General features: G+C 40.7%; 1 protein-coding gene across 1 annotated transcript in view; it reads left to right on the top strand.

Moving 5' to 3' along the window:
• Window positions 1–7,757, top strand: part of LOC105887981 (zinc finger protein 234) — a 10,594-nt gene extending 2,837 nt beyond the window's left edge. Inside the window, exons 2-4 of the mRNA XM_023518961.1 lie at window positions 1,277–1,403; window positions 2,704–2,796; window positions 5,909–7,757. Of these exons, the coding sequence (XP_023374729.1) occupies window positions 1,277–1,403; window positions 2,704–2,796; window positions 5,909–7,755 (2,067 nt within the window). The 3' untranslated portion in view covers window positions 7,756–7,757. The remainder of the gene's footprint in view (window positions 1–1,276; window positions 1,404–2,703; window positions 2,797–5,908) is intronic.
• The last annotated feature ends 2,352 nt before the right edge of the window (window positions 7,758–10,109 follow it).

The raw sequence follows: 10,109 nt of genomic DNA on the forward strand, positions 1-10,109 counted from the left end.
CCAACTCCTGGGCTCAAGCGATTCTCCTGCCTCAGCCTCCCAAGTAGCTGGGACCACAGGTGCCCGCCACAACGCCTGGCTGTTTTTTGGTTGCAGCCGTCATTGTTGTTTGGCAGGCCTGGGCTGGATTGGAACCTGCCACCTTGGGTGTACATGGCTGGCGCCTTAGCCACTTGAGCCACAGGTGCCAAGCCTAGACCAAATTTTTAATTAAGAACCCCCCCTCCCCTCCCACTCTACCCCCAGTCAATGGTGTCCCACTTTACCAATATTAAAATCTGGTCACCTTGCCTGGGCTGCATTTGAACCTGCCAGCCTTGATGCACATGGCTGGCACCGTAACCACTGTGCTACAGGAGCGGAGCCTTTAAAAATGTTTTAAATTTCATTTGCTATTATTTTAAATGGACGTGAAAGTAAGATGTGCCTAAAATGTTCTTTGCAGTGTTGGTTGGTTACAGTGAGAAAAAGATGTAAAATTGAATGTTCATTATTTAGAACAGACAAACATAGATCATCAGTGTTCCCTTGAATAATAGACAGTCATGAGATGAGATAGATAATGATGATAATAATGATAAATAACAGCTGACATTTGTCAGGCACTTAATCTGTGCCTCACACTGTTCCAGATGCCATTTATAGTCTTTGCTCAATCTTTGAAAGAGCTCTGGCATTTAAGAACTATTACACTGGGATCAAATTAGGTGAACTTGTCGAAGGTCACACAGCTTTGAAGGGACAGACCCTTGTGATGTGCTGTGAGGCATGATGGCTCCAGAGTATGACACCAAATGTTGCAGTTAATGGTGCTGGTGTGTGCCTTGAGTGTACAAAAGACAAACTCACCTGGTTGTTCTGGATGTGTCACTGAGAGCTTGTTAGTTTGGCAGATGTTAATAGGTGCCTGTGTGAGAGAAGAGGAAGGTGGGTGTTCTCAAGTATGTTCATACTGAATTGCTAAATGTTACTGGGGCAGTGGGTACTATTTACCAAAAGGTGAAATGTATAGCCACAGATACATCATTTAGAGTTCTTTAGATGTTTACTTATAAATAGACTCAATGAGGGCACAGAGTAAATAATGAGGACTGTTGTCACTGGTATGCATTTGGTAAGGCTAGGGAAAATCAGAGTGTGGCATTGGCAAGACAGGAGGGAAGGGTTGGAATATCCACAAATTGATTTAAATCCCTTAATCTCCGCCTTCTCAGCTCTGTTTCTTTCCAAGTGGCTTTGATACTAAGATTGAAGTTAGGTGTGTCTAATGTTATAGGAGAAACTGACCTTCAAGGATGTGGCTGTGGTCTTCACTGAGGAGGAGCTGGAGCTGTTGGACCCTATTCAGAGGAAGCTATACCAAGATGTGATGCTGGAGAACTTCCAGAACCTGCTCTCAGTAGGTGAGAATGTGAACCTTCTGGCACCAAAAGTCAGCCCTCTGGAGTTACTTTGTGGTCTTTGGAGATCTGGAATTAGTTGCCCACATTTGTGGACCTGACTTTTCTATTACCAACTTTTATTGAGATAAAATTTGGTAGAAAATACCAGAGTTTGTTAGAAGGACTGGAATACATTATAGCAAAGACTTCAGCCAATTGCATGAGAGGTGCGAGATCCAGAGGAAGGAGATTTAATGAAAATTGACATTGGGTAGAAATAATAAGGTTTTGTTTTGAAATAATAGGTTTTGTTTTTTTGGAGACAGAGTCTCACTTTGTCAGCCCCAGTAGAGTGCTATGGTGTCATATTTCACAGCAATCTCAAACTCTTGGGTTCAAGTGATTCTGTTGCCTCAGCCTCCCAAGTAGCTGGGACTACAGGTGCCTACCACAATGCCTGGCTATTTTTAGAGATGAGGTCTTTCTCTGGCTCAGACTGGTCTTGTACCTGTGAGCTCAGGCAGTCCACCCGCATCAGCCTCTCAGAGTGCTGGGATTATAGGCGTGAGCTACCAAGGTAGAGTTTCAATCTGTCCCCCTAGGTAAGTGCCGTGGCCTCACAGCTCACAGCAACCTCAAACTCTTGGGCTCAAGCAATTCTCTTGCCTCAGCCTCCCAACTAGCTGGAGTACGGGCGCCCTTCACAATGCCTATCTGTAGAGATGAGGTCTCGGTCTGGCTCAGGCTGGTCTTGAACTTGTGATCTTAGGCAGTCCACCCACCTCGGCCTCCCAGAATGCTAGGATTACAGGCATGAGCCACCACACTCTGCCAGAAATACATTTTTGTAATGTGTATTGATACATTTGTGTTTGGGTCTTGAAATAGTGGTATCTCTTCAATAGACCATCCTTAAAAAATGTTTGAGGCTTGGCACCTATAGCTCAACCGGCTAAGGCGCCAGCCACGTACACCTAAGGTGGCGGGTTCGAATCCCCAGCCCAGACCCGCCAAACAACAATGACGGCTGCAACCAAAAAAAAACCGCCGGGCATTGTGGCGGGCGCCTGTGGTCCCAGCTACTTGGGAGGCGGAGGCAAGAGACTCTCTTGAGCCCAGGAGTTGGAGGTTGCTGTGAGCTGTAATGCCACGGCACTCTACCCAGGGGGACAGCTTGAGGCTCTGTCTCAAAAAAAAAAAAAAAAAAAAAAATGTTTGAAAAGCATAGCTTTTGATTAATTGACCCATATGCAATAAGAATTCAAATTTCTCGTAAGTTGTATCTTTTGTGTGTTTTAAATATGTGACTGCATGTTCATAGGACATCACCCTTTCAAACATGATGCATTCTACTTAGAAAAGGAAAAAACGTCTGATATGGTGAAGACAACAATCCAAAGAAAAGAGAAATCAGGTAAGAACCAAGTGACTGGGTGTCCTTGTCTATGTTTCTTCATCTTTTGTACTGCTGTTGCTGTCATTTGGTCCAAATTGCCAAGCCTCTTTCCCAAACTACTGCAACAGCCTTTGTACTGGGTGCCCTACATCCACCCTGAGTAGTATAAAATCTGTCCTCCTATAAGCTATTTCCACTTGGAACCAGAGTGATCCTTTGGAAGTGGAAGTCAAATTGCCATATGCTTAGTGGCTTCTTATTTTTCTCAAAGTTGAAGAGTCTTAAAGTACCTCATAGAACCCTATGTGATGTACTCATCCCCTCCACTGCCTGTGTGACCACAGCTCCTATCTTCTCCTCCTTGTCTCTCTACTATTTTTCAGATCTGCCAAGGACACTGTATTTCGTATTGCTGCCATAACAAATTACCACAGTTAATTTGATAGTTAAGCAGATTAAATAACATGTATTATCTTTCAGTTATTATGTTTGAAGTCCTATGAGTCTCACTGAGCCAAAATTAGGCTGTCAGTAGGTCTGTGTTTCTTTCTGCAGGCTTTAGGGGAGAAGAATTCTTATCTTTTCTTTTTCAGTTTTTTTTTTTTTTTTTTGGCTGGGGCTGGGTTTGAACCTACCACCTCTGGTATATGGGGGCAGTGCCCTACTCCTTTGAGCCACAGTCAGTTTCTAGGGACTGCTAAATTTCTTAGCCTGTGGTCCCCTTCCTCTCTTCATAGCCAACTCCATTGCTTCTCTGATCTTTCTATAGCCACATTTTCCTCTTTCTCTTCTGTGGCCCTTTCCCACTTACAAGGACTTTTTTGATTACACTGAGCCCACCTGGATAATATAGGCTAATCTTCTATTTTGGGGTCAGCTGATTAGCATCTTTAATTTCCTTTGCAACTTTACTCTGTCATGTTACCCGAACATATTCTTAGGCTCTAAGAATTAGGATTCAGATTCTTTGGGGAATAATTATTCTGCCTGTTAAAGACACTTCTGCCTCAAAGCCCTTATTTATTCCTCTCTCTGCCTGGAAAACTCAATTAAAATCCTCTTGGCCCCTTCATTACTTCATTCTGGTTTCTCTGCCGTGCCTTACATTTTATCTCATAGGCTTTTGTTTACTTGCATATTACCTCTTTCTCCCCACTGGAATGTAAGCTCCAAGGATGGAGAAATTTTGTCTGTTTTGTTTATTGCTCTAACTTCAGTGCTTAGAACAGTCCAGGTATCTAAATATTTGTCAGCATAATGAATGTGTTAGTGGATAGGCAGGATTTCGCTTAGTTCACCTCACAGCTCTTTTTCATCATCTGACACAGTAAGTCACTGATTGTTTAATGTATGTCTTTCCTACCACAGTCCAGCATCAATAAGGGAAACATTTTAAAATTTGGATGTTATACACATTTTACATTTTCCTACTCTCTAATCATTGTCCAGAACTCTGCCTGTCACACTAAGTGTTCAACACATGCATGTCACATAAATAAGTGAATCCCAGTTTGACTTTTTGTGAAAATTAGTCAAGCCCTAGAAAGAAATCATCATTTTCAAGTAAGTTATTTGAAATAGAAAAAGGACAGAAAACTGTAATTTTATGGGGAAACCGAAAAAGTGTGTGAGTGATGGGGTACTTCAATGATGCTGCTAATGAGAAAAACAATGGTGGCAAGAATCACTTGAGATGAAAAGAAAGCATAGGGCCTGCTGGTTCCTTTTGAATCTATGGCTGTAGATAAATTGGCCATTCCCAATAGTTTTTCTGATTAAAAATTATAGCCCTCTGGGGCAGCACTTGTGGCTCAGTGAGTGGGCGCTGGCCCCATATACCAAGGGTGGCAGGTTCGAACCCAGCCCCAGCCAAACTGCAACAAAAAAAGAAAAAATAGTCGGCCATTGTGGCGAGCCCCTGTAGTCTCAGCTACTTGGGAGGCTAAGGCAAGAGAATTGCCTATGCCCAAGAGTTGAAGGTTGCTGTGAGCTGGGATGCCACACTGCTCTACTGAGGGCGACAAAGTGAGTCTCTGTCTCTGAATAAATAAATAAATAAAAATTATAGCCCTGTAGCAAACTATAGTTTAAAATCCTGGAAAAGCATTCAGAAAAAAAGCATGAACCCAAACTGCAAAGTATCTGATTATTTTTTGTGTTTCTTTTTTTTTGAGACAGAGCCTCAAGCTGTCACCCTGGGTAGAGTGCAGTGGCATCACAGCTCACAGCAACCTCCAACTCCTAGGCTCAAGCGAGTCTCCTGCCTCAGCCTCCCAAGTAGTTGGGACCACAGGCACCCGCTACAATGCCCAACTATTTTTTTGGTCACAGCTGTCGTTGTTTGGCGGCCCAAGCTGGATTTGAACCCGCCACCTTAGGTGTATGTGGCTGGCGCCTTAGCCACTTGAGCTGCAGGCACTGAGTCTGTGTTTCTTTAAAGTTCTTGTCGATTCGTATTCTATTATCTGTGTGCATTCCATGTTTTTATAATTTACTATCCAGGATTCCATGCTGACTTTATAATTCAGTAGAAATGGCAGTAGGTTAACAGTTTGTATCATATTGTCAAATTTTAAATTATGTCTTTGGGCTGGGCGCAGTAGCTCACACCTGTAATCTCTGTACTCTGCAAGGCCAAGTCAGGTGGATGGCCGAGCTCAGAAGTTCAAGACCAACCAGACCAAGAGTAAGACCCCATCTCTATTAAAAATAAAAAAAAACAGCTGGATGTTGTGGTGTTCACCTGTATTCCTCCTTCTTAGGAGGCTGAGGCAGGAGGATTGCTTGAGCCTGGGAGTTTGAGGTTCCTATGACCTAGGCTGATACCATGGCACTCTAACCTAGGCAAGAGAGTGAGACTTTGTCTGAAGAAAAAAGAATTAAGTCTTTGACTTCTAGCCTGTATGTCATATGGGATACTTGGTATGGTCTAATAGGTCTCATTAATGCCTGGTGGATAGCAACCATCTAAATCAACTTTTGGTTTCTCTACTTATGTAAACTAAAGAAAGACCATGATTGGACCTTTTCTGGAATTCTTAAAATGTCATGCTATCTCCTAAGTATGAAATCTTGAAACTTTAAACAGAGCTTTCCCTTTTCCACATCTCTGAATTCTCTGTCCTTACAGCAGACAAGATCCAGAGTGAGAGGGAGACTATTCCAGAAACAGGACCACATGAAGAGCTTTCCTACAGGCAAATATGGCAACAAATCACAAGTGATTTAAGCAGGTTTCAAGCCTTTGTGATAAATATTTCTCAGTTTCCTAGACAAGCTGATTTGTCTTACCAGGTTGGGGCAGAACTACCTATAACTCACACAGGACACAAACTTTACCAGTGTCATGATTGTAAAAAATCCTTCATTGATGTCTGCAGCTTTGATCTTCATCAAAAGTTACATGCAAGAGAAAAGTCTCACACATATGATGAGTGTGGAAAAAGCTTCTGTTATAGCCCAGCTCTTCATATTCATCAGAGAGTTCACATGGGAGAGAAACGTTATAAGTGTGATGTGTGTGGTAAAGAATTCAGTCACAGTTCACATCTGCAAACTCATCATAGAGTCCACACTGTAGAGAAACCATTCAAATGTATGGAATGTGGGAAAGGCTTCAGCCGTAGATCAACACTTACTGTGCATTGCAAATTACACACAGGAGAGAAACCTTATAATTGTGAGAAATGTGGTAGGGCCTTCATACATGCTTCCCATCTTCAAGAACATCAGAGAATCCATACAGGAGAGAAACCTTTTAAATGTGATACATGCGGTAAGAACTTCCGCCGTAGATCAGCACTTAATACTCACTGCATGGTCCACACGGGAGAGAAACCATATAACTGTGAGGACTGTGGGAAGTGTTTCACTTGTAGCTCAAATCTTCGTATCCATCAGAGGGTCCACACAGGCAAGAAACCTTACAAATGTGAAGAATGTGGTAAGTGTTTTATTCAGCCTTCACAATTTCAGGCTCATCGAAGAATCCACAGTGGAGAGAAGCCATATGTATGCAAAATATGTGGTAAGGGCTTCATTTACAATTCAAGTTTTCAGGCCCATCAGGGAGTCCACACTGGAGAGAAACCATACAAATGTGATGAGTGTGGGAAGAGGTTCAGAATGAAAATCCATTATCAAGTACATCTGGTAATCCACACAGGAGAGAAACCTTATAAATGTGAGGTATGTGGGAAATCCTTCCGTCAGAGTTCATATCTTAAAATTCATCTGAAAGCACATAGTGTGGAGAAACCTTATAAGTGTGAAGAGTGTGGACAGGGCTTCAATCAGTGTTCGCGACTACAGATTCACCAGCTGATCCATACTGGTGAGAAACCATACAAATGTGAAGAGTGTGGAAAGGGATTCAATCGAAGAGCAGATCTTAAAATTCATTGTAGAATTCACACGGGAGAGAAACCATATAGTTGTGAGGAATGTGGGAAAGTCTTCAGTCAAGCCTCACATCTTCTGACCCATCAGAGAATCCATAGTGGAGAAAAACCATTCAAATGTGAGGAGTGTGGGAAAAGCTTTGGTCGGAGTGCACACCTTCAGGCTCATCAAAAAGTCCATACTGGAGAAAAGCCATACAAATGTGAAGAGTGTGGGAAGGGCTTCAAGTGGAGCCTTAATCTTGATATGCATCAGAGGGTGCACACAGGAGAGAAACCATATACATGTGGGGAATGTGGGAAACACTTCAGTCAGGCCTCAAGTCTTCAGCTTCATCAGAATGTGCACACTGGAGAGAAACCATACAAATGTGATGTGTGTAGTAAAGTCTTTAGTCGGTCTTCACAACTTCAGTATCACAGGAGAGTTCACACAGGGGAGAAACCTTACAAATGTGAGACATGTGATAAGAGTTTCAGCTGGAGATCAAACCTCGTAAGTCATCACAAAATTCATGCTGGTGATGAAAGTGGTGAGAGTGGTAAGAACATCAAAGAATTGGCTCAGCACGTGTAGCACAGTGGTTACGGCGCCAGCCACGTGCATCAAGGCTGGCAGGTTCTAACTCAGTCTGGGCCAGCTAAACAACAATGATAATTGCAACAACAAAAAATAGCTAGGTGTTGTCACGGGCACCTGCAATCCCAGCTACTTGGGAGGCTGAGGTAAGAGAATTGCTTAAGCCTAAGAGTTTGAGATTGCTGTGAGGTGTGATGCCACTGCATTCTCCCAAGGGCAACATAGTGAGACTCTGTCTCCAAAAAAAAAAAAAAAAACTTAGAGAATTGTCACAGGAAATTTGTTCTACAAAGTGATCATTTTTAAAAACTCATGTGCAACCTGAATTTTTGTAATCACATTTAACAGGAGAGGAAATACTTGTTTTATGTAAACATTTAAAGCAATACCTCACTATATCCCAGTGGAGCAGTGGCCACACAGCTGAGAACTGCTGTAAGTGATACAGTAAGGACTTTAATTAGATGTTTGGCTTCTATCAGATGTCACTTAGGAGATATGACTTAAAAAGGAAAAGAGTTTGGTTTGGTCTTCAACAAAAGTATAGTGATGAGGGTGCCAGAATGGATGTCTTCTAAACCATAATCTCCATTGGGGAAGGAACTTTGCTGCAGAATCTATACAACCTTAACATTGACAAGTGCTTGAAGGTGTGATCAGTATTTTTTAAATTACTCAAAAGGAGGAAATGTACAGTATTGAATATTGTATCCAGAGATAAGACCTATAGAATAAATATTCAGTAAAACAAACATTTGTTGAAATACTGAATATTCCAGTGTACAATTCTGGTATGATATTACCCTATTGCAGTTAACTCTTGTCCTATTTCTAGCCTGGAGTTGGGCCCTTATTGTTTGGGGCCCTATCTAGTTTTCCAAAGGTTGTATACAGTATAAATTGAACCATCTTTTGTGATTTTTCTGACAATGCATACTGAATAAGTTTTATTAACCTTACAACAACAGATTACTGAATATTACACAACTGAATTTTTATCCTTCAATGTTAAGGCAGTGGTTAACTATAACATTTTTAAAGTGTTGTAAGTAGTTGGCAGCGGTTCTCAATCTGTGGGTCGCAACCTACAGGAACTGTATTAAAGAGTCACGGCATTAGGAAGGTTGAGAACCACTGAGTTAAGCAATGATAAAATAAATTACTTTTTTTAATCTTGAATTTATTCGATTTCTAACTCTTGGTGTTTCCATCTATACTGTGAAATAATTGGCTTCCTATTATAGTACTATTCTCTTATCAAAATTTCTCAAGTAAGGGCTGTACTATATTCTTACCCTACACCCACAAAGCAAATACAAAAAAAAATCGTAGAAATTTGATAATTTTTTCAAATGTTTTATTGGAACAGTATTGACATTTACATGCTCTCACCTATTGGCAGATGTAAATTATGTTTTGGGGAAAGGAGTATATAACAGAATATAGGTTGTATGTCTCTTTGATTTGGAAATTATATAATTGGAATTTATCATTGAGATTAAAATACCAAAATATAAATAACATATCAACAATGTCATTGATTACTTAAAATGAAAGTATGCATTCCTCTATAGGAATTTGACTTTTAACATATTTATTCCTGTACATGTCTTAACCTAAAATGATGGCAGATATCTGTAGTGACAGAAAAAACATATAATACGGCATTGGGAGATCATAGCTTATAGACTTTGTAATGTAAATCTTTGTGAGTGAATGTACGTGTGTGTACACACAAAATAATATGTAAAGGATAGCCTTTCCTTAGTGATTTTTTTTTTAGCAAGAAGTATTTTGTAGTATTTTTCTGTTTTGTAATTCCACAAATTATTTTTAATTTTCTTTTAATTGTTTTGAATTAATTGAGGATACAAATAATTAGGTTACAATATTTGCATTTGTTAGGTAAAGTCCTTATAATTGTGTTACCCCCAATAGGTGTGCTATACACCCTAACATTGTGCCCATTAAGTGGGAGCACACCTATCCCTTTTCCTCCCCTCTCCCTGCTCACTTGTTCCCCCACCCCCCACCTTGAATTGATTTGAATTTTTCTCTCATGTGGGCATGTATTAGGTCATCTACTGGCTTCTATTAGAATTGAGTACTTTGGATTCTTGCTTCTCCATTCTTGTGATACTTTGCTAAGAAGAATGTGTTCCAACTCCACCCAGGTTGATACAAAAGATGTAAAGTCTCCATCCTTTTAAAGGCTAAATAGTATTCCATGGTATACATATTATGTTTTAATTTCTTATTGAACATCAGTAATACCAAAGCAGTAAATTATGGACAATAGATTTTTTTTTTTTTTGAGACAGAGCCTCAAGCTATCCCCCTGGGTAGAGTGC

Source organism: Otolemur garnettii, unplaced genomic scaffold (genome assembly GCF_000181295.1).
Source record: "Otolemur garnettii isolate 467f Iridium unplaced genomic scaffold, OtoGar3 scaffold00152, whole genome shotgun sequence".
NCBI lineage: Eukaryota > Metazoa > Chordata > Mammalia > Primates > Galagidae > Otolemur > Otolemur garnettii.